This window comes from Coloeus monedula (genome assembly GCF_965178545.1).
Source record: "Coloeus monedula genome assembly, chromosome: 2".
NCBI classification, from domain to species: domain Eukaryota; kingdom Metazoa; phylum Chordata; class Aves; order Passeriformes; family Corvidae; genus Coloeus; species Coloeus monedula.
Window position 1 is genome coordinate 41,502,429 of NC_138782.1, and position 24,742 is coordinate 41,527,170.

A 24,742-nucleotide genomic window follows, 5' to 3' on the forward strand; every position below is an offset into this window, starting at 1 on the left:
CCATGGCAGGGGGGTTGTAAGCAAAGGGTCTTTAAGGTCTCTTCCCACCCAAATAGTTCTCTGATTCTGACAAAAGCTACCTTTCAGTCATTGAAAATTTTTTAACTTTTTCTAGTTTGGAATTTTTGGTTGGAAGAAATTAATCAAGGCTTGATTCTGTTACAGAAAACTTCTATACTTAAGTTTACATCAAAAATTATGTCCTGAACAGTCAATATTTTTAACTTTTCATTCCATTGTTATTTAAAAACTCAAAATATGTAATTTATTTTTAAAAAATCTATCTAATCCTTTTTTTAATGTGGACTTTTTCAGACATGGGTAACTTTTCTGCCAAAATATTTTTTGTAGTATCTGAGTATTTGATTCTTTCTTACAGAGAGCCAAAGCTTCTAATGCATTGTTCTATTAGTTGGCATTATTCCACTGTATCAAGTAAAGATCAAAAAATTTTGTATGTTCCTGGAAAAAATGTCATTTCTCCCATGGTATGATTAAAACAAAAAAAACCAGACCAAACCAAATCACATAAAAAAAAAAAAAAAAAAAAAAAAAAAAAAAAAAAGAGAGAGAGAAAGAATTTAGTTCAATAGCCTTTCAATTTCTTAGAAATCTAAGATTTTTTTAAAATCATAAAGTAAGAGAATAGGGTAATGGAGATTTTTCTGAACTGTTATAGAACAAGCCTTCCCTTGCCATAATTCTTATTAGAGAACTTCATACTGTACCTTGTAGACCACAATTGTAAGTGCTGTTTATTTGGTATCTTTAGTTTTCCTTGCATTTCCTTCCTTTACAAAGTGTCTTCTATAAATAGAAACCAACCTGTTTCCTTGGCTCAGTATCAGGAAAGTGGTGAATCATTTCATATACTGATGTGCTGAAGATGGCATGAATATTTAAAATGTAGATATACAGTCTAAATAGAATAGCTATGCCTGGAATTCCAAAAGTGGCTAGAGATTTTTGCACTTTTACAAAAGTATGAGTGAAAATATGTAAGTTGTGAAAGAACAGAGCTAAATTCTTCCTACCCCTTCCTGTACACCAATCCTTCTTGTTTTAACACAAGTTTTTGTCAAAACTTTGTTGTAAATTTTAAATCATAATTTATTTTTGTCAGAAAAATATTAAAGTCTATGAAAATGAATTCACACATCACTGTGCAAGTACACTTCTTTATTAAAAATGTGCCGCTTTCCAAATTTATGTTCACTTTTGTTTAAGTTAATTTCTGTGATTCCATTTTGTTTGCCTTAGGTTAGAGCATTGCCTTGTACAAAATTAACATGTCTAATTGCATAAATATTTATTCCTGGATGACATTCCATCTAACTCAATAGAATGGAATCACTTATTTTGTAACGTATTGTGGAGTCAGTCTTGGGTCTCTTCATAATAGAGAAATATAAACCTAATTAATCTCTTACAAGAAGAAAAATACTTTCTAGCCAGAGAAACACTAAAGTTTCTATTTTCTTATTTTGTTTTATATCTTTAGTATTGTTTCTCAATTCAAGAAACCATTTTGAGTGAAACTGCCAATGCAGAAATGCCTTTCTAATTTCCCTGTGTACCTCTGAGCCTGAGCAGTAGATGGGATCTGATTTTATTCCATTTCTGTTTACAGCCAAGAATTGGAGAGACTGTTCAGATCTCCATTTTCCTTGTTTAAATCAGGGATTAATCCAGAATTTGGAGTTACAGTATATTCCAAGGTTTTTATCAAGTTAACGTAGATCTTCTAGATAATAAGAAAGGTTTGTATTACCATGAAAAAATGAAAAACATGGGCTGTGTAGCATTTAGCACTTCCTTTTATATTTAGCAGGGTCATAGTTCATCCCAAAATTTTTTGACTAATTAATTAGCCTTAACAGTATCTCCCAGAAGATGCTTTAAAAGGAAGGATCATGTAACTTTGCTGTTGCACTCTCTATCGTGGCTGTGAGCCTGTGAGATTACAACCAGTGTAGTAAGGAATGCGACAGTGTGGCATGAGAAGAATGTGGCACATTACCCATGTGTGATAACTCAGCCCAGTGCAGTCCCTGCCTGATGAGCACATGGCTGGCCTGTTTACAAGATGAACCTAAATAAGCCACAGCATCTTTGTTTACTTTGCTATCATTCACAACATTTCACTGCATTTCATATCATTCACCGTTTCAGACCACTGAGAATGAACATATTTATTTGTATATGAAAGAAGTGTGCAAAGTTAACAAATGATCCTGAATGAAAAGGAATATTTCAATCATGTACACTTAGTTTTAGATCTGGTAATGTATCTCCGAGATTTGGAGAGAGGATCTTCCAACAGTGATTTGAAGAACTGTTTCTTGCGGTAATGAATTTAGGGAAACATCCCATAATGAAGCATTGGGTTATAGTTAAGAACATAATCAAGTATATTTCTTAAGCTGGGATGGATTTAAGTATATTAATGGGTTTCCTGAAGTTGGAGACTACAGTCTAAAAATTAGGTTTGCTTTCTGTTTTGACTCCTGGCCCTTAATTTGAATACAAACGTTTAAGTGGGTATGACTGTATTATCTCTTATTTAGCACAAAATCACTCTCTTATCATTCCAACTGACTTCACACTGGAAAATTACAATGATGCGTCTTAGTGACACATTGTTTCAGATATAATTGATTTAACTGTTGTCTCATCAAAATCTTGTTATCAGACTTAGAGCTTAGCTGCATTTTGTAGACTAAGGACTGCGAAATTTTCTAAACAGGAATGACCAGCACTTGCACAGGTAGCCTGTGAACTTTCAGAAGTTCAAAGTTTTGTGTTACTTTGGATATTTACCCAATACCAAGGGTTAGTGAGTCCTTTTAGAATGAGAAATAGAACTGTAATGTTGCAAAGTAGAAAGGAGTTCCGATTAAGCTTCAGATAGATTAGCATCTTAGGAATGGATGGAAAAGTCCAGAGAGGAACCTTCCTGATGCTGGGCTGATTGTTCTGCAATGGCTAAAGCCTACCAAATCCTACCATTTCTTCTGGATGAAGTGACAAAGACATGAGAAATGGAAAGATAAACTACTTGCAAGTATATTCCAGCAGGAAGATGTGGAATTTTTGTTGTCCCTGGTAATTATTGTCTTATCTTGCTTACCTGATTCTACATTTCTTCAGCCTTTGTGTGGGAAGGTTCAGACAGTAATTTTTTACAACTCTCTATGTACCTCATACAATTCTTCCTGTGGACAGGATTCGTTCTGGAAACTGAGTCGGTGTTGTCAGAAACTAATGCATTACAAATCTTCAATATCAGCCATCAGAAAGGTAGTTTATATCTGCCCATATCAAGTTTATTTGCATAAATGGGCCTCTTTGTTTCCTGAAAGAAATAAACTGAGAGTGAAGGTAGAAGTGGCAGAAGGCCACTGCAAGAAGCAAAAGAGATTTATCTACTGACATCATGATGATCATCTTAATTAACTGAAATGTATATCAGTTGTGTTTAAATGAAATCTGATTTTTTATCCTCTTAAATGTACATAATCTTCATGCTTTCTGAAAACTTACAGAAGACTTGTCACACAGCATTTACTTCCAATCCTTTTTCTACTCTTTCATCCTACTGTTATTTGTGGGGAAGGAAAGACTGTCCTTGTTACTTACATTTCTTTTTTCATGTGTGATTTCAGTTCTTGGAAAGATTAAATCCTGTTTACCATGGAAAGGAGATAAATGTAGAGGTATCAGACATCTTTACCTTTCTACATGGGTATTGGAACTTTCTCATTTTACAGCTTCCAGTACAGTTCCAGACTACTTGAACACAGCTAAAAATTACAATTAATTAGAGAAAAATCCATGGTGATGTTGTACTGTGGACAAATGGACAAGACACCAGAAAACACCTTTCAATTTTACACTTTGACTTTCAACTCTCCTATGTTGGCATGAAAATCCAGTTAATGTGTGTCAGCTCACCATTCTATCTACATTTCTACTCTTATCTTTGTCTTCATACCAATTTAAGTCTAAAAGTTACCTGGTAATATTGTTGAAATACACTCTTTCTTCATCCAGCATCTGATTTAACTTTTACTGCAGGCCAATGATTTCATCATGTGGATGACTGTAGTTATGAAATAAGCTTAGATAATCTTTGTCTTACGTCTTTTGAAAAACTTTGGGGTTAGCTAAGCAGTCGTACTACTGACTTTATTTTATGTTTTATTAACCTCCAGAGCTTATGTGGAAAGAGAAAAATACTTCAAGATTGTTTCTTCTTGCACTGACTTATTTTAGAGAAGATCCTGTGCCTTATTAGGCTTCTTGTTTGAAGAGGTTTTTTCTACACCTTATTTATTTTTATGATATTGCCAACAATCCTAGAGGCTTTACGTATAGTAAAAGCATGTTATTAGTATTACTTAGAACTGTAAAAGTTTGTATGTGTATCAAGATGTCTAGCTCAACACATCAGTTTCTAAATAGTAAAGCAAAAAATTTTTATAACTGACTGATACCATGTACCGTAGCCATGCCCACTTACCTTTTATGTTAATTAGTAGTTTGTCATTTTAAAGCATATTTCAAACTATATTTCTGTGTTAGTGTGGCTCACTGAAAAACTTATGTATATGCTAGTTAGGACATAAATGGGAACTTATTACCAAAACAAACAAGCCATAAAGTAAATGCCCACTGACATAAATATCCAAATATACCAGCTATACACCTGAAAGACAGGAGAAAAGAGAGGTTATTGTGGGGTCTTATTTATAAATGAAGTGGTGAATGATAGTCAGGATATTCATCAGAAAAAGTCCCTGGTGGATTCAGGGTTCTACTGAAGCCCATGAGAGCTCATGTTAGAAGTCAGGTAAGCAGCCAATGTTCACTGATGCTCAAGGTCTTTCATTCCTGGGTTTATGTTTTGATTTTCATATCTTTGTATTTGATCAGTTGCTTGTGGCCAACAAAATATATGTATTTTATTTGTTCAAATCCCTATTCTAATCAATAATGGGGTTCAGAAATATGGAAGTTATGAAATAATATGTTAAAAAGACAACATTCATCAGAAAAAAAAAATGTCAGCATCTTAGATGATATGCTATAATGATGAAATTAGAAGTAGAAGAAGTTATTGAGATGTAATGGTACAAAATCCAAACATTGTGTGGCAGTTACGCTCCACTTAATGCAACATGTGATCTACAAATTTAGAAGAAGAAATGAGATTTCATTCCTACCATATGTGCTAATTCAATGACATCTAGCAAACATGCTGACACTGTGTTTTTCATTTCGTCATTCATGGAGAAACAATGTATTTGACCAGTTTAATTGTTCAACATGAAGCAATGGTGAGTACCAAACTAAAAAAACCCACAAATATCCAGTTCTTCAGGAGCATTTAAAATACATGCTGAAGCTTATAACATGTTGTGTAAAGTAGAATAATTTTAAATGCTTTTTCCTGGTTGGCTATTTCTAAGAAAATATTTCTCTGAAAAATAAAACATAGATTATTGATTTCTTTTAATAAATAAAATATAACTTACAAATGGTGTTAAAATTGTGCAAAAGGATAGTCACAATATATAGCTGGAGTACAAATGGTGATTCAAATAGCTGCATCTTGTATTTAGGTCCAAGTTTGTAAACTCCACTAAGGTCAATTTACTAGATATTTAATATTACGTACCTTGTACTAATGTTATTTCTGCTTAAAATGGTAGATGCCTTATCTTAGATTCTGTTTGCAGATCTCTTTGTACCTCAGTTAAAATAGAAAACACATCTATATGCATGGAGTGAATTTGACCTTACATCGTAGGAGTAGGAAATACCTCTTCCTTACTCATTTACTCCACCTTCACAGACAAAAGTGGATTCATTTTTTTGTTATTTATAGATATCCCTAAAGACCATGGTCTTGCCATTTCCCTGTTTACATGGTCTGTGGTGAAGTAGGTCTACTGGAAGTATTAAAAATTAAACAACTCCAAGGAATGATCTCCAGCACTGAAAGTCCATAATATCCAATGGCGGGCTCTGTCACATGCTACTCATTGACATCATGATCTAGAGGAACTCATCATTCCCTCACTCTGTTACTCCTGTTCTTCTTCCTGAAGCCAAACTGAATTCTGTGCACTAGCAATTTTAAGATTCAAATAACACTTACTTCCTGCTATGCCAATAAACCTGGAGTGAATACTGGACTTTAATGCCGATATATAAATAATTCTTTAGGGTCTATGTTATAATTCCAAACATTCCAAGTATATTTTTCTAGATGCTTTTAAGATGGTAAGATGATTTTTTGTAGTTGTTTCAGAAACTTATGAACTGATATGTCTTTGGGAAAAACTCTTTGTCTTTTGTAAATAAATGGAACTGGCCAGATCTTCAGCTCATATATGTGCTTGTCACTCCAAAAAAGTTATCTTATGGTAGTTGTAGTTAAATTTTATGGAAAGGTAATCTAAAATTTTGTCCTAATGTTTTCTGTTTTGTACAGAAGATGGAAACAACATGTGCATGTGCTGAGATAACACCTGTTAGACAGAGCAGCATGTTGGTTACAGAAACTGCCCTTCAAAGCACAGCCCCACACCCTTGATGATACAGTTCAAGAATGATTTCTTGATTTACCACCAAAACTGCACTAAAATGCAACAGTTCAATACACACCCATCTCTACTTAATTTAAAGCTTTTTAATTGAATGTCAGTCAATTACACTGTTATAATCCATATCTTATTACAAAGTACCTTACACATGCATGTTAAATAGCACATTTTCTTAACTGAAACCATTTTCCTTTCTAGAAACTATTGCAACTAAGGAATCAATTATGATTATGGCAACAGCCAAAATGCATTTATTACTTAATGCGATTATTTCATTGCTAATTAGAAAAAAAAATCACCCTCCTATCTTATTTTCTATTTAACCAACATTTCCCAACATGAAATATTTTTCCAGGGTAAAGTATTTCTCACCTATTTAATGTTGGCTATCATAGAATTTGAGTATTTTCCAAAAACTAATTAGACTCACAACAGCTCAGCAATCCCATTTACTCTTAACCTCATGCCTTCTGCCTTGATCCAAGTCCTGTTTTCTTCTTCATAGCTGCTTTTTATAGTGACTGTGAGGATACTAATTTGAAGTGAGTTTTCAGCTTTGTTCTGAAAGCTGAGAAAATTGTGGTCAATCTAATATCCTCTGACAAGCAATATGAAATCTTTTGTTCTGTTTATTGAATTAGCCTGTCTTCTGCTCCCATGAGCTTTGTTTTTCAGATTGATAGATTCATGATTAATACAAAAGAGAACAACTGAGGATGGCAGTCTCCTCATGTAGAAATATATTCTGCAGTATGTGGGGAAAAACTTTATAGGACTTTTGCATTTAGATAGAGACCACCTCTTCGGCCTGGCAATTTTAAAGGATAACAACAGTCAGTGTGTGTTGTACTACGGTTGAAGTAATATAAATTTCAGTAATTAATTCAGGCAGTTTTCAGTGAAAAAGCCAGGGCCTAACCAGAAGACAGCAGGCTCAGGTACAGCTTTACAGTCAACCTCAGGTGGGAAAAGGCATTTTTCAAAATTTTTAACTATTCAGTCATTTTATGATTGAATGCCAAGCTATCCAAGTGGATTGCTTTGGTGGGCTAGCTAACGTGAGAATCCATCAATATAAGGTGATAGGTTGCAAGATGATAGCTTCAGCAAAATTTAACTTAATAGTCTCTTCTCCTGTCATTTTCTATCTTGATAGAATCTGAATTTGTACAACTTCTGTATTTTAAGAGCTCATTCATGTGAGACACTGGAACAGGTGAAAGCTGAGAACAATTTTGAGATAAATAAACAACATGGTGGAAATATTGACACATCAGAGATTTTGGACTATCAAAGTTATTCCCAATGAAAATATTCCTGCCAATAGAAGTGTTCAGTGTTAAAGATGTTTCTCAAAATAATTTTTGAGAAAATCCTCAGAACAGCATAATTTAAAAGAAAAATATATAAATATTATATGCACTCCTTAGATTTTCCTTGTATTCGTGTAAGAAAAGGGGGGTTATGGTTCTCTTAGAAAATCAGATACAAAATTCTATTGATTTCTTTTACTATTGAATAGACATTATGAAGCATTAGGGAACTGATGTCCATATGACATTTTTAATATGCTGTATAGAATATTTGAGATGTGTGCACAACATCCCGGTATTTGTTTGTAGTAGTCAATTTAAGCTATTTCAGGGAACATATGCATTATATATGAAATACTTAAAGTTCCAGCTGAATAAACACTCACATTTGCCATCCACTTCAAAGGTCTACAAGTAGACTTTGTGTACAATTTAAAATGAAAAATGTGTAGTACATGCATCTGACCTTTTTCATTTAAAATGCTATTCTGCCTTATCTAAATTATATATGTTTTGGATCTTTCTGTATTAAATAATTGTAGGTGGAAGGATGAAGCTTCATATGTAGTATTTCTCCACAATATATATTTATTGCCATTCAGAAAGATTTTGTTATCAATACTTACTGTACCAAGTGTGACTTCATGTGTCAGGAACCCAGAAGTATTTCAGCGTATATGGCTACTAAAGCTGTGATTAATGCCCATTAACACTTCTCAAGGAGAAGTGAAATATTATGATACATGGGTGTTCTAGGGAGGAAATACAGAGTTTAATATCAGGGTGTTGGTTTGGCGGGGGGGTGGTCTGGGGAAGGGGGTTGGCTTGTGGTTTTGTGGGGTTTGGGGAGGATTTTGGAGGATAACTTTTTTTGAGATAAAATCCAATTATATTCTTAAAAAAAATCATTAGCATGTTTTTCTCAACTATGGCTCAAATGTGATCTTTAGCTCTTTAAATGAAAAGCTGCAAAATGAAAGCACATTCACTTGCTGCAAGTACTCATTTAGAAACAAAGGAGCATGAATTAAAACCATGTAAGTAAGAAATGGTTGTCTGACATAGGAAGCTGTTAAAATGTATTTCTGGAAGATATTGCTGATGATGCTGAAGTCAATAGAGCAATTTTTTTTTCTTTGTTAAAGCAGTGTGATTTAGTTCAAAATAAGCTGCATGGCACTAATCCTTCTGAAAGTAAAGTGGCAGGTTTTAGAACTATACTTCGAAAGAGAAGAATGATTGCATTCTGATTTACATTAATATAAAAAAAATCACTACATGAGGAAGAAGTTAATCCCACTCCTATTAACACATCACCCATGAAAATGAAATCATAGCATTTGATCTTGCTCTCAGTGAATTCAGTGTATTGAGTTTAATAGAAAGTCAGCTTCATCGCAGCTAAGTCCAGCACTGGCCCTGCTACTCTAATTAGACTTCAACAATATTAGTTTCTTTTTTCCCTCATCTTTTTACTTCATTTCCCTTGACTGGAGTGCAATTTCACCAAAATGTAGTAGACTAATCATTAACTGGCAGCAGCATAGAGACTGAAACTTTAAATTGACAATCCCAGCAGTAGAATACCAGAAATTTATAGAAGCATAACCATTTCTTCTGCTGGGTGTGTGATAATTGTTTTTCTGCTCATTTACATCCAAAAGTAATTAAGCTCTACAACAAAACTGTGTACTGTGGTGTTGGTGCAAAGTCTGCTGTTTGGAGGTTATGCAGAGATTCCATGAAAACATCACAGTGGGAACTGTTGTTCATTTGCATTGTCACTTCCTAAAAATTTGCAGAAACATACCCTTGAAAGAATTAGGTCACACAAAATGTGGCCTAAGGGCTTCTCCTTTCTGTTTTCCCCAGTGGAGTTCTGCAGCTGATGCGATAAAAACCATTTTACATCAATAATTTTTTGAGTTTATGTTTCCTGAAAAATTTATTTAGCTTATGGAAATAAACCATCTTTATCATTCAGTGGGAAAATTTCCTTGTCTTTCCTTCCAGACCTGATTTCTTGGTACAAATGCAGTGGTGTTAGAGTGCATGTAAAGTAGTATAATAGAAGTTGGCAACTCTTATATCTTCTGAATCTTCTTCAGACAATTGTAGTTAAAGCCATACATTAAAAATGCATGTCATAGTAATGTAAGAAAATTATTACGGGAAGCTTTGCTTTTCCTGGATATTACAACTTACATATAAACAAATACAACTTCAACGTCCAGAGATTTTCTTTCTCATGACATTTTTTACCAAAGTCTCATAGTATTTCATGGTCACATGTGCCTTTTCCTTTTAGAGGGCTAAAGGACAGCTGTTGTTTTCTGGTACTATTGATAATGTGAAAAAAAAAAAACCCTGTGAGATAACACCATAGCTAGTACTTTTCTTATTGAAAATAAGCTAATTAATCACTGTAGTGGGCAGAGAAAAGCTAACTCCCTCTCTCATTTACTTTTCTGAAACTCATTGATTTACATGGTGAGGCATGACTATATCTGGCAGCAGTATTATACCCTTCATTTCTTAATACTTTGTATATGCTTGTTTCTTTAGTTAGGAAATGCTTTGATATAAATAAACACACTTTAGTCCTGATTTTGCAATCACTTAAACATTTGCATGACAGTTTCCTGAGTCAGGCCTATATCTGCTTATGATACCAAAACCAGCATTTTATGTAGCATGAGCTTTATCTTATTGAGAAATTTTGCATTAATTCTATTGAATTACACTTTCTGAAGCTTCTCATACATGCACTTAAATACTTTCTTTGTCTTCCTATATTTTCTCCTCTTTTTTTGATTTCAGATTTTTTGGGGGTTTATTTTATGGCAACATCTCACTTAAGCTTACAATAGTATAGATGATTCTAACATTTCATTTATGCTTGTTCACTTTGCCTTATGGTTATGGAAGTTTTTCCTTGACTATTCAGAGGGATCTCATGTAAGTACAACACAGAAAGACCATCTTTATATAATTTCTATAAATTGTGTAGTACAATAATATCTTTAACTGTTATTAAAATATAAATAAATAGACAAGGAATAAGCTTTGGATCATTTATTATATCTGTAAAAACATAAACAGGCATAAATAAACGAAGATAGATTCAGAATAACCATCTGTTAGGAAGTTAGTTCAAGTCAAAACACTTAAAAATTGGCACTGTAGACTGTATTCATGTAAATATGTATTTAGACATTTAATTATCTAGGCTCATGTACAGATGTTCTGATTCACTGCAGCCTTCATTTGGGAACTTCTAAGGGCTCAGGATCGACCCACTCAGGTAGCTGCTGAAAATTGGATTCAGGCGCTAAACTTTGTGTTTCTCTGAATTATTGACACAAGTTTATAGTCTAACAATAGGTCTGTCTCACAGCTGCTTCCTTGCCAAATCATAAGCATAGAGGTCACAAGAGCCTTTCTCTGCAAGTAACTAATTTGATAATTAGGTGAAATCTCCCTGATCACGAAAGACGCAGATTTAAAACGACATAGGCTGGGCTTGTTTCCTGCTTCCTGGGAGGGTGCTTCATCACTAGGTTTTTAAACCATAAAAACGAAGGCAGTCATTGTTGCCCTTGCTGATTTTTTTTCCTGCCTTCTTAAAAACACCAAGTGTAATGTGCCATAAGGTTATTCTTTTCTGTAAATCTTCCCCACCCACCCCCTCAACTCACATAACTTTTAAACTCGTTGTCCAAATTCAGTGAAACTGAAAAAGGGGCAGAGTTTCTGGAAAAATAAGCATCAGGGTAGAAGGGAGAGGTCCAAATTCACATCCAGGTGAGAGAACTGTTGTAGGGTTTGCAAGAGATACAAGGTGTCAGAACATGCCTTTGCTCATACCGCCTATTAGCTGGTAGGACTGGTGGGAAAAAATTGTCATTGTAAAGAGGTGTAGTGCAAAATCAGCACACATCCATGGGAAACAGGTATCGCTACTGTTTCATGACACAACTTGCTTTTAAAGAAATCATTTGGTCTCACCCAGAAGGAATGGCAATTGCTATCTACAACCAGGAAAGCTCCTGGGCTGTAGCTCGAGGCCAGATGCAAATATTTAAGTCTCAGAGAAAAACTGTTCTGCTCCCTGTTCCCCACTGGCTACCTCTGTGAGACTCACTGATCAGCCCTTCACTCACTTGAATGCTGCTCTTGGGAATCCAACTCCTACTATACGCTGAGAGGTAAATTTAATGCAGCCCTATTGAGTCTCCTGCAGAGCCCACGTGACAGATATTAAGTGTTGCAATTCCTGACGTGGTCTAAATTTCCATTCTGGCTGTAAAAGATTTATACCACAATGTTTTCTCCTGCCCTGTGTCTCTAATTCTGCCTGTTTTCACAGTTGTCTTCTGTGGATGTGTGAAGTTAAGTCAGTCTGTTAGCTGAAAATTGAGAGTGCTATTATTGTTCTTCTCCTGCGAAATCAAGTTATCTTCTTGTGCCATTTCCCCTGCAGAACTAGAACCATAACCCCAATTTAAGCCATTCTGAGCTGCTAGATAGAGATATATTACAAGAGTAAGGATATGTAAATAAATTAATATTAGCCTGTCTTGTTCAATGTCTTCTCAGGATTTAGTGACAGTGGTTATAATCTCTGCCAGACAACTATCAGCAGTTTCAGGAACTGTTGAGGCAGATGGCTGAGGCACTAGATCTGATAAAAAGCATGCCTGAACTTACTGACTTTTCTCCATTTTGTGATATTAGGTAGAGAGGAAAGCTGGTGCCTCTGTAAAATGAGGATATTACCAAACCAGCAAGAGATATCTGGATTACTTTCTTTCTTTCTTTTTTTTTTTTTTTTTTTTTTTTTTTTTTTTTTTTTTTTTTTTTTAAATCCATACAATTAAAGGAAAAGAAGACAGTAGAAGAGGAGAGGTCTCAAGCACTGGGAGGCTGTTGGTACCTCTCTTCTCACAGGCTGGTAACAGCTTCAGTTCACCTCCTCCATCTTATAAAGCCAATTCTTTAGCTGATACACACGTTACTGTGAGAGTCCTATGCCCTATGGTTGACATTCTGTTCTAATCATTTCCCAAGCAGACTTTTAAGTAGGTGAGATTCTTACTCATAACTGTAAAGCAAAGGTATTGGGTTCTAGCAACAGATGTGCAGATAAGCCTATCTACCCTTTCACCGTGTTTTGCTACAAAATTACAGCAGAAAGTCAACAGGCTCAGACACAACATCTTAATCGGCATCCAGTGGGATATTTTAAGTTACACTGTGGAATAGTTATGCTAACCCATAATGCATACATTCATGTGAGTTAGAACCTTTATGAAGCATACTTTGGAAAATTAACTAGCCAAAGGAATGTCCTTGGCTTCCCTTCCTCCACTTGCAGCCTTTGTTTGTCTTCTACTTCTCCCATGTCCACATTCTTCTCCCTCAGATGAGAAATGTCTATTTTACTTATCAGTCAAGCACCCAATAAACTTTGGCTGTGCTAGGACAAGTAATTCAGGAGGACTTTTCCAGATACCACTATCCAGTGATGACATTTCTTGGTGACTCATGAATTTTCTTCACGTGATTTTACTGAGGCTAATATATGTTATTCTTTTCCCTTAAAATAACATATCATCGTTTCCTTCAAAATCATCATTCTGCTCTAGCTGCTGTTGTCCAAAAATGCTCAATTTTGATGCAGAATTTTCTCTTAATCTTGAGGTAGTGCTTCCATGGGTACCAATTCAGCACTGCAGCTGCAGAGTTGCATCAGACACCTGTAAACTCACTGCAGCCATTAGCATTAAGCAACATAGGAGATGAAACAGCCATCTGTGGTCTGCTGGAGAGAAGCGATAAAGGAATTTTGTGAGGTGTTACTTCTTCCTTTCCTCTGGAGAGTGGCCCTGTCCACTGAGCAATAAGTATTCCAGGAAAACTTCAAGAGAATATTATTCTTGAAATATGTCCCTTAGATAGTCAAGCTGACTTCCAAGTTATCTTTGCGAGGTGTCCCAAATTTATCTAAAAACCCCCCTCATGACTTTCCTTCATAGGAATGGACATTTCATTGTTATTAATGTAAAGCTGATTACAATGTGTGCATGTACTCTCAGATCACTCAAGTGTGGGAAAGCATATTTAAGTTGCCAGGGAAGAATTTTCTTGACAGCTTTTTACTTTTGCTCCTCATTATAATACATGAAAATGCAAACTCCAGCTATTCAAACACATTGTGCTCTGCTGTGCTGTATAAGTGTTTTCTTGGCTGTTATAAAGCTCTAGGCTGGCCTGAGCTGACCAAGAGCATTCAGCCATATCACTTGCCTCTTCTCTTGTCTCTTCCTCACTGACCTGACTTGCACATGTATGTGTGTGTATGAGCTGTTTTCCTTCTGAATCTTAGCTGTTGTAGGCTTGTCAGGCACCAGGGCTGGAAGGACTGTAAGATAAGTGAATAATGAATAGAGAATTAAGATTGTGGTTACAAAATGTAGCATGCTTTAGAAATGTTAGAGAACAAAAATGGTCATATTTGTCAGGATTGGCTGGAGAATGATAAATGACAAAATTTCTACTCTCGTGCTTTAAAGCCCTGGTGTGGCAGCAAATCAGGATAGCAAACACTCAAATGACCACTGCAAAGGAGATGAAATTACTGTAACTACTTCACTGCCATCAGCCTATAGATACATGATATGTGCAGCAGTTTTGGACAAGCAGCTACAAATTCACCTGAGAAGCAAAGATTTTTTTTTTTAAGCATGACTGTTCAGGTTCGCTGCTTTTGTAATGAAGTGAAAGGATATTAAGAGAAGCTTTACAAAGTGAACCAGAAGTGCTGCATCATTAGCAGTTGGAGGTTTTCTCTGTTATGACATGTGTATGATCAGTGTTAACCAGGTTCCAATTCACAGTGCTGGGCATGGCATATATCCTCTTTGCACACAGAAAAGTTTTTTTTGCTCCCATGTAGTTCCAGAATAGATGTTTAAAGGTCTTTTTTTCAACAGCCTTAAGGCATTATATGCTTCTGGATGATTGCAATTCTTCAGGTGTAAGCAATGCAAGTAAGAGCAGCAGTTTTTTTCCTATATTCATACATGCCAACAGTAAAACTGTGTCATGCACACTGGAAATCAGAAAAGTATATCCTTAATTCTCACTCCTATAGCTAGGATCTTTGAATGCTTTTTTATTTTTATCAGAAAAAATACTATATGGAATGGGGAAAATGACCTTTAATTAATAATTTTTACTGGACTGACACCATTTTCTTAAAACAATGAAGAAAAGTAATAAAGTGTAATGAAATAAATATATGGAATATATTAAAAATAATTTTCTTTTAAAAAATTATAATGTATTTCAATACTGATTTTACCTTAAAAAATGCTAATAATTTTCCATCCTATTGTTTTTATACACACTTATTGTATGCAATTACTTCTTTGTTACAAACAATTGTATTTAGGCCTCACTAAAATGCTTGTGTTTTAATAACACTGTGATCCCTTTGTGAAAACATTAGGAGTACATTTTGATAAACAGCCTAGAGTCTGTGATATCTATAGTGGCACAGTAAATCATGATTTTATATGAGACAGTGAAGGAAGTAGTCTTATAAACATTGCATAAGTGGCAAAACAAAAGGTTTTGCTGTGTATTGCAAGAGTGTGTCAGTCTACTAAATCTTAGTAAGTGGTCTAAGTCAGGTTACTGACATGTAAATATCTTCTGTCACCTGGTGCTGGTGTAATTTAGACAGGAAGAAGATTGAGTGTTTTCCAGTTAAGAGTCACTAATGAAATAGTTTTTATTTACTTATCTTGTTTTCACACTTAATTCAGACTCCTATAGCTAAAAAAAAAAAAAAAAAATCAGTCTGAATGTGGTGTATGTGCAGTTTCTACATTGCTTTCAAAAGGCTTCAACTTACCAAATTCAAAAGCCGTGAATCTCCAGAAACACCACACTTAGGGGACACAGTTTCCTTTCTCTTTTTATCTGTTTTTCATTCCTGTAAGACTACAGATTATAATACATTTTAGTTGTATAAAAATTGGCTTTTTTCTGTTTGCTTGAAAAGCTGTTATGAATTCAAATATATGCTTTTCTTAATGTAAAAATTAATAGCTGTTAACTAGCTTTTGATAAGTATTTATTTTTATGTCCTTCGTAAAAAGAAAGGAAATCTACATCTTGAAAAAGCTATTTTTTTAAAATCTATAATATGCATTAACTCAACTGGAAAAACAAAGGAAGAGTAATCAGATTACTCAATTCATTTACATCTATATTTTGCAATAATATAAAGACACACCAGAAGGAGATATCCTGATCCTTATAGTACTGGTATCTGGGGAGCAAGGTGTTCCTTTATGTCTTGCTTGAGGATAAAATAGCACATTCCAGTTTCAGTGCTCGTTGTCCTTTAAACTGCATAAATTCTGTTCTTGTCCTACACCAATGAAAGAAATCTTGGCAAATCCACACAGTCATTCATAGCTTTCATCTCCTTGTCCTTTCTCAAATCACTGCTAAAACACCCTCTGTTGACTTCAGGCTCTTGCTTTTTTAGCTTAATTAAGGAACAGTGAAACTAGAAAACTGGCAACTTCAGGCATATTCAGCAACCTATAGACATATCTAACCACTTGCTTCCATAATTTTGATGGGAAATTTTTAATGCATTGACCTATTTTTATTTAGTTGCATTCCACAGAATCACAGAATAGTTAGGGCTGGAAAGGAGATCACGTAGTCCAACCCCCCTGCCAAGGCAGGGTCAGCTAAAGCAGGTGACACAGGAATGTGTCCAGGTGGGTTTGGAATGTCTCCAGACAGGGAGACCCCATGACCTCCGTTGGCTGCCTGTTCCAGTGCTCTGCCACCCTCAATGTAAAAAAGTTTCTCCTCAGGTTGAGGCGAAACTTCCCATGACAACAAAGGGTTCACCCTTCTGTCACAAAGTTAGGAAAGCAGTCATTGAAGGAATTCAGTTGTCATTGCCATTTTTCATGGGCAAGCTAGACCAAGCAGAGTTCTCAAATGGTAATGATTTTGAATGGTGAAATTATACACAACTGATTCCATTAGTACATGGCAGATGTACAAACATAGCAGCAGTTATTAACACAAAGTAATGGATTACTGAGCTTTTTGCTTGTGAAGAAAAACATAGGGTTCCCCCTTAAAAGCATTTTGGTTGCATATAATTCAAAACTTCCATTGGTGGAAGGAGGATGGATTGCTAAGCATCTTGGGTTTAGGTATGTATGTAACTCAATGTCAAAAATTGGCTGGTTTAGGATTGTGTTCCATGTTGAAATCAGTGATCTTTGAAGCACTTGAGGACTTTCAGGTTTGTCACTTTGAATTACACTAAAAATAAATTATGTTCATTCCACACACATGCAAAGATTTGGGTTTTTATGGTTTTAATTCCTTTTGCATTAATGATGCTATATTTGGATGAGAAATTAATGGCATGAACAAACATTTTACATCAGTCCAGCAAAGCTATGCAAATTTTGCACACACAAACATGACTTCCAACAAAAAAATATATTATTTACTTTGTACTAGCTTATATACAGATATCTAAAACAACTGGCAGAACATTGGATTTACGTAACTGGTGCAACTCTTGTTGCACATTAAGTGTGATTTGGGACTAATATATTGTTTTGCAATAGTAAAGAGTGTACCAAGGCCGACAAGATGTCAGCCTCCAAATTCCATTCCCCTGTTGAGCATACTATTTGTCTAAAATTATTTAACTCTACTTTGTTTGATATTGATCTGTAGCACAGACATAAGCACACTTCAAAGTCTAAATTAATTGGGGAAGTTTAAGTACTCATAAAGGAAAAAATATTCTCTTCTTTTTTACCACATTGATATGTTTGCTAATAAATTTTATTACAAAAGCTGTGATTTCTTTTTTCATTCTTGTACTTCTATTAAAAAAAATCAAACAGCAAAAAACCCCAAAACCTGGGCTTAGAAAGGATTACATCTGATATTGCTAACATTTCCTGGAAATGGAAAAACTGCAGTAACAGCTGCTGTCTTGGTTCATTTTCAGTTGGGTTTTCTGGTTTTTTGGGTTTAGGTTTTTGTTTTGGTTTGGGTTTTTACTACAGCAATTTGCAAGTAGTTGCAGCTATGTCTAGTTAGCTTACATCATTAGGAAAACATCATTTCCATGTTTCCTGTCCAATCAGAGCACTTCGTCTACTTGCTGACTTGTTGACTTTCTGAATAGCGTTTATAGTAACAGCACTTTCATTTTGCTATAAATGCTAATTTATGAAATAACTAAAAGCTAGCTGCATATGGAAGAGAACTATAGGAAGAATCTGTATTTTGTGCTAAAGCAAAATGCCTTCAATGAGAATTAAGAAAATCTTCTCTAAGACATGATGAGCTGAAATGTCTCTATATTAGTATTCTTTTTAAATTCCAAGCATATATGCCTTCTTGGACTGAAACATTCTTCTGCAATCTCTGCAGTACTGTAGCATCGTAAAGTGATAAACACTCAGCACTAGTGATGAAAAATAGAAGGAAGAGCCAAGTAAAGCAAGAGACAAGTGTTGATAGTGTCAAAAAACAGGTCTGTGCTTATTCAAAGATTTGGCCTTCTTAAGTTATATTAATACATTCAGCTTCAGTGTTTTAAAGTACTTTGAAATATACATGTTGAGTTTTTTAAATTGTTTCATGATTTCAAGTCAGAGTGTTTATTAAATTTTATTGATTTTTCAGCCAAATTTGTGCTTCTTTCCTTGGAATAAGATTAAGCTTCCAAAAGCAGTGTTATATATGTGGTAATCTGTTACTATACCAAAAGTTTAGATTTTTTTTTTTTTTTTTTTTTTTTTTTTTTGTATCATAACAGATAAGAATTCTCCCTATTACATTTTTAACTCCAGCAAACCCTCCTTCATGAAAGACATTTTTATATTAAAGGAGTAGCACTCTCCTCCATCACATTTGAAATGGCTGGTGAAAATCTCTCCAGCTCAAAGAGATCTCTGCACCATTTCCTGTTCTGGGATTGCTCTGTGCTGAGCAACAGCAGATATTCCACCCTGAGCAACCTGATCTAACTTAGGAAACGGAGCTGACTTAGAGCAGAGCATTTGGACCAGATGACTCCAGAGGTTCCTTCCAACATAAACTACTCTATGAGCTCTTCTTTTCAACACTCTAGCTTTGGGGCCAGCCTGCATGAGGCCAGTTTGCACTTAGTGTGTACATAATCTAGACTTATCCTAAGGAACATTTAAAACTGATGTTCACATTACTATGAGCCTTCACAGAGGGAACATGGGGTTCTCTGTGTGGGTTAGTAAAAACCAGAAGTCATAACCTCCTGGTGTCTCTTCCTTATCCTGAGTGAAATGAACTGGCAATGTCCCACTGTTTCTTAGCAGACAGGAGGGGTTTAGAGTCTTACCCTGTGACTTTTCACAGACTTTCAATTAAATGAACAGGGAGACTGAACTACCTCATCTTTCCTGGAGCTGACAATTTCAAAGCACAGTTCTGAGTCACAGTGATAGGAGTGGTGCAGAGGAGCCTTCCTCTCTCTCCCCACACTGACTCATCAGGGCTTTCATTTTCCACTCCAGTCAGGAAGCCAACACATTCTATGACAATTAAATTTATCCTAACAAGAAGACTTTGAATTAAGCTCTGAACTGTACCTGAGCAGTGAACTTACATGATGTGAACCCTGACATAGATGCATGCCAGCCTATAGATTAAATCAGCTTCCATTTATTTCTTCATATTGGTGATGACTCCTAGAGGGAAAGAAAGTCTTGAAGTTTTCCTCAAAATGTTTTAATGCTAGTTTGTACTGCTTAACTGCATTTTGTTATGTGACAGGTTCAATCTCAATGCAGCTAGCTTTTTTTGTTTTGAACTAACATTCAGGTTAGCATGTTGCATTACTGTAGTCATTCTAATTGCTGAAAATACGTGTTGGTTTGACTAGGGTGAACTGAGCTGCTTAAAACCGATTTTTTCCATGGTTGTATTTTACCATAAATAGTACTTTCATTATTGACAATAAAAGTTGAGTTTGTGACTGATACCTTCCATGACTTGGAGCAAGTCGCTTTACCTTTCAGTATCTTTGTTTCTCAAGATCCAAAAGGAAGGAATGATGCCTATCTTTGCAAGTAGTTTTATTGATTTGTGTACAAAAAAAAGAAAAAGCCGACAAAAAAGCTCACTCCATTATTACCAGAGCTCTTTGTTAACTAGTAGCACTTCAAAAATTTCTTCCAAGAATCATTTGTTCCAAGACAAGTTGAAATACAGAAGTGTGACTATATGCACTTAAAATCAGTAAAAAACCACTTTCATCAGTAAAGAATAAAGGAATGACAATTGAGTTATGATTTGATTTAAAATGTTGTCTAAACTGGGGACATGGGGCTGTCTTCACAGTCACTTCAGAAATATATTTTGTTATTCCAGTACTAAGCATTCCTCAGGTATTTAACATTTGTGGAAAATCTAATATCCCAAGATCTATGACATCCCTGCAACAACAGGTGTATGAAAACCCTGACTAATTTGTGTAAAGCAGAACCTTTGGAACAATCACCACCAGGAGCAACCTCTGGTCTCTGTGAAATACTTACAAGCAACATATTTAGGGGATTAAAAACTCCTCTTTTTGAGATCTGGCCTGCCTTGAAGTGAAATCTAATAAACTAAAACAATGTCTTGGACACTTTCAGATGCTAACAAATGTCTAGAGTTAAGAATAGATCTGAGTGAGTTTAAGGGTTGGTTTACCTTTCTTGTCAACTCCAGGATGTCAAAACTGCCATATCAGGCTCTTAGTGCATAGAGAGGAACTTGCTTGTCCTTCTTTAAAGCAATAAAATTTTAGATTTGTAGCATTACCCTAGTGAAACTTTAAAATGAAATGTCATAGAATACAAATAACACCAGAATTTCTTTAATATCCTGAATCATGAATAGAAGCATGTCTAGACTCAAATACAAACCACCTTTTATAGCAAAATTCAAATCCTCCTCTGTTCCCTGCCAAATGCTGAGTTCAGTCCCTGAGGGTCTGAGCAGGGTTTCCTTGGCTACAGCAGCTGGCATTGGGAGGGCAGGGAGTGCCGCTCCTGGCCTTGGTGTGCCGGGTGATTTCATCAGCTAACACAGGTCTTGACAGGTGCAAAGACTTTCACTTCACTTCAAGCACCATAAAACCTTTGGTGCATGATTTGGGAGACTGGGAACTAACTTTTTGATCTAGAAAGGGAAAGTAAGATCTTTTCCTGATAGCAATCCTCTAGATCTGTTGGTAGTCCTTCAGTGCATTTCTTCTAAACATAGAAATAACATTTACTCTGAAATGAGTTCTTGGTGCATGCTGAATTTGCCAGACGTTTCACTTTGAGGCAGAGATATGACAAATGTGCATCCCAGCATTTTCATGTTGATTTATTCTTCCTCACAAAGGACAACTTCATAAAGAGTTTGAATCAGATCCATGTTCACACTTTACATATGCAACATTTTTGTGGCTGACAAAGCTGGCTTCTCAGGCAAACTAACTTGGAAATAAAGTCAAACCAGAGAAGGGCTTGCTGAGACCGCTATACTTTAGTGGCTATTTTTTTCCTGCTAATCATCATTATTATTATGAGTAGATATTTACCCTTAGATGCATTGGGCAGATCATTCTGACTCATCCATTTAATGGATGTTGTCCTCTTGGGTTAATGATTATCTTTTTTGTATGAAAGCTTTGTTAATTCCTGTAAGTACATAGGATAGCTATTTTAATACTTACCAGGTGACCTCGATGCTGACATAACCTTTCTAGTATTGTTGGTTGTAGCTTGTGTCATGACATTAGTGTGGATTATGGCTGTCTTGAGGATACAAACCTTCATATAGCACAGATGGTCTGTAGGAAAAAAAAATTGTAATGACGGTCTACACATCACACATTCAGTCTTCCCTTGCAGACTCTTTCCTTTATCATTGCCTCATACTCTTAGATACCTTTTAATCAAGCATCTAAGACATAATTTTTTGTACAGACTATGCTCAATAATAAAGATTGTAACATGCAATTCTGGAAAATACCTCTGCTACCAGCGTTATCGTGGCTTCTCATTGGCCTCCCCCAGACTTCCTTAGAAATGTATCACCATTACTTCCAGACAGCTGATTTTTTTTACTACTTCTTTGAAAGAACGATGAAAGCTGTGTAAGCTCATTAGCAGAGCATGTGTGTAGGCTTAAAATTACAGATAATAGACATATGGTTGGAAAGTCAGTAATTCCTTTACGTATTTGCCAAGACTTAGGTCAAGGTTCAGGATTTCCTTTGCTCAAACTGGTGAAATCAGAAATACCTCCAGGTGTTCTGGGGAGGGCTTGCAGTGCACATGCAAGACAGGTGATGAGGCACAGTTATCTCAGTTGCCTTCTGCAAGAGCAAACCATGTTTACTCTAAATTGCACTCAGTTGTGGTGTGATTTTCTTTTTGGACTGTTTTTTTTGTATAAGTTAATCCTTTTTTTAATAGTTCTTGGTGTTTTCTATGCACTCTCATAATCTGTTATTTATAGCATTACAGTAAATTCATTGTAATAAATTCTGTTGTCACAATCCTGGCTTTTCATGTCAATGAAATTAACAGTTAATGTCTTGGAAAATATTTGTGTGCTTAAAAATAATCATAATTTTAAAAAATTACCTCCTTCCCACTCAGAAGCACAGTCCTTGTATGTCACGTCTGTATTTGTGTAACCATTTCATAAAAAGTAAAGTGACATAAATATGTGTAAGCAGTCAGATATTTTACAGGAAAATTCATCAAAAGGGTGATTTTTACCCATGTTCACCAGCTGTTTCTTCATGATCGTGGTTCTTCAGTTTTTGCTGGTAACAAAACCACAAGCTTTAAATCCAGATCTTTGGGCTTAGATCTAGAAGAGGCTGTGAGGATGGGTGGAGTTGTACATCTACATTGCATCAACCTGGGGATCTGGAAGCAGCAGTGGGGGCAAAATCTACCCTTGCCCTCGTGTTTGCCCTGTTTCAAATGTGAAAGGCCGGCTCTGCCTGAGAAGTTGCATTGTCTTGACAAATGGGTCTTTCTCTGGCTGAAAGAAAGTGGCTCTTTCTCTGCCACTGAGTGTTTGAGATGTTAACATGGGCACATTGTCACCACTGCCGAGTGAGGCCACTGGCTGCTTGCATGTGGACTAACCTACAGCAGTGTGACAGCTGCCCCACCTCCCCCACTACACCAAACGGGATCTGAGTACATTTTGCCCCTTCCAAATTAGTTTTCACACGTCTTGGAATATATATACAGACACTTTTTCTGATACTTTTCAGAATATTGTTTTAAAACCAAATGAAATATATTTTCTACCTTTAAATCTCTCAGCAACTTTGTAGGTGAAGTTATTTCTTATTGATTTTATTTTGGTGTCACGGTATTCATACTGATTTTTAAAGAATTATGGTCTGTGTGTATGAGCGTGTGTCATCCTTGCTAGTCCATGTCAGAGAAAACAGCAGTAAATGTTACTGCACCTGGGGGCTGCAATAATTTGTCCTTTTGACATTGACTTAATTTTACACATTTTTCAGGAAGCTGAAATTGAATGAGCACCATGATATACACCAAAAAATCTCTTTTAGCTAAGTTCCCTCTATCAGGAACAACAAAAATGTGTTAATATGATGACTAATGTGGAGCACCCCAAACTAATACCTAGTTAAGATTTCAAACCATAACAAGTCTAGAATAAGTCATTTTTTAGACAAGTGTTTATGCATCTGGCAGTAGAATTTTGTCTTAAGTAAGCAGTGTTAAAAATAAAGTAGTAATGGTTTTAGAGGTGAACTGTGAAAGTGAGAATCCACATTCATCTTATAAAAGAATGTGTTTAGTTTCATTAGGATTTTTGCTTAGGTACTGAAGTAATGCATACGTACATTTTGAAAGCATTTGAAGCTGGAGCCTGAGCAAAGCCTTATAGAGATACCAAACCCATCCTGTTTTCAAATTCAGCTCTGTTTCATGTCACAGAAAAGTTTCTAATAGAGGCACAGTAATTGACCAGTAATTGCAATTTCCTATGTCATTATTTTGAAGTGTAAGACAAAATTCAATATAATTCTTTTCTTTTTCTTTTTTTTCTTTTTTTTTTTTTTTTTTGTCTTTTATTAACCAGTTAATTTAGGTGATGGGATAGAATACAGCCAGCAGAAGCGTGAAAATGTTGGAGTTCTCATTCAAGAGACACTGGAACTCTTTGAACGCTACGGTGGAGAACATGCTTATATAAACATTAAATACATGATCCCCACTTATTGGTCGTGCATTTAAACTGAATTATATTAAATGGGATGATTCCATCTGTGCTCTAAAAAAACTGTATCTGACTCTGTATGGCATCTTGTTAGTCATGCTTTATTTTCTCTACAGCTGCTAAAATAGTGGCTTCTGGGGCATTGGAGTGTTAGCACTATTGTGAACAAGGCTTTCCAATACATAAATAGTGTCTGTTCCTTTGATTACAATGGTGTACTGTGCTTGTTTGTTCCCTGAAAGAATCACTCCTTTATAACAGAGCTGACTTGAACAGGAATCTGAGTTAAACCTTCACTTGTGTAGACAATAAAACTATAATTTTCATACGCGATTCAGCAATTGCTGTTCTGTGTCCGCTTGCCCTGAGGGTGATGTCAGAGGCTGTAACAAGAAGAGTTTATGCTGACTGCTTAATAGGTGTTTGTCATGGAAGAGAAACACCAGTTCAGCA

At 35.5% G+C, this 24,742-nt stretch overlaps 1 protein-coding gene across 1 annotated transcript in view; it reads left to right on the forward strand.

The window, feature by feature from the left end:
• Positions 1-24,306, forward strand: part of PACRG (parkin coregulated) — a gene marked incomplete at both ends in the record, with an annotated part of 215,140 nt that extends 190,834 nt beyond the window's left edge. The window contains 1 exon segment of the mRNA XM_082299625.1: positions 24,152-24,306. Coding sequence (XP_082155751.1) covers positions 24,152-24,306 — 155 coding nt within the window.
• Between the last annotated feature and the right edge of the window lie 436 nt (positions 24,307-24,742).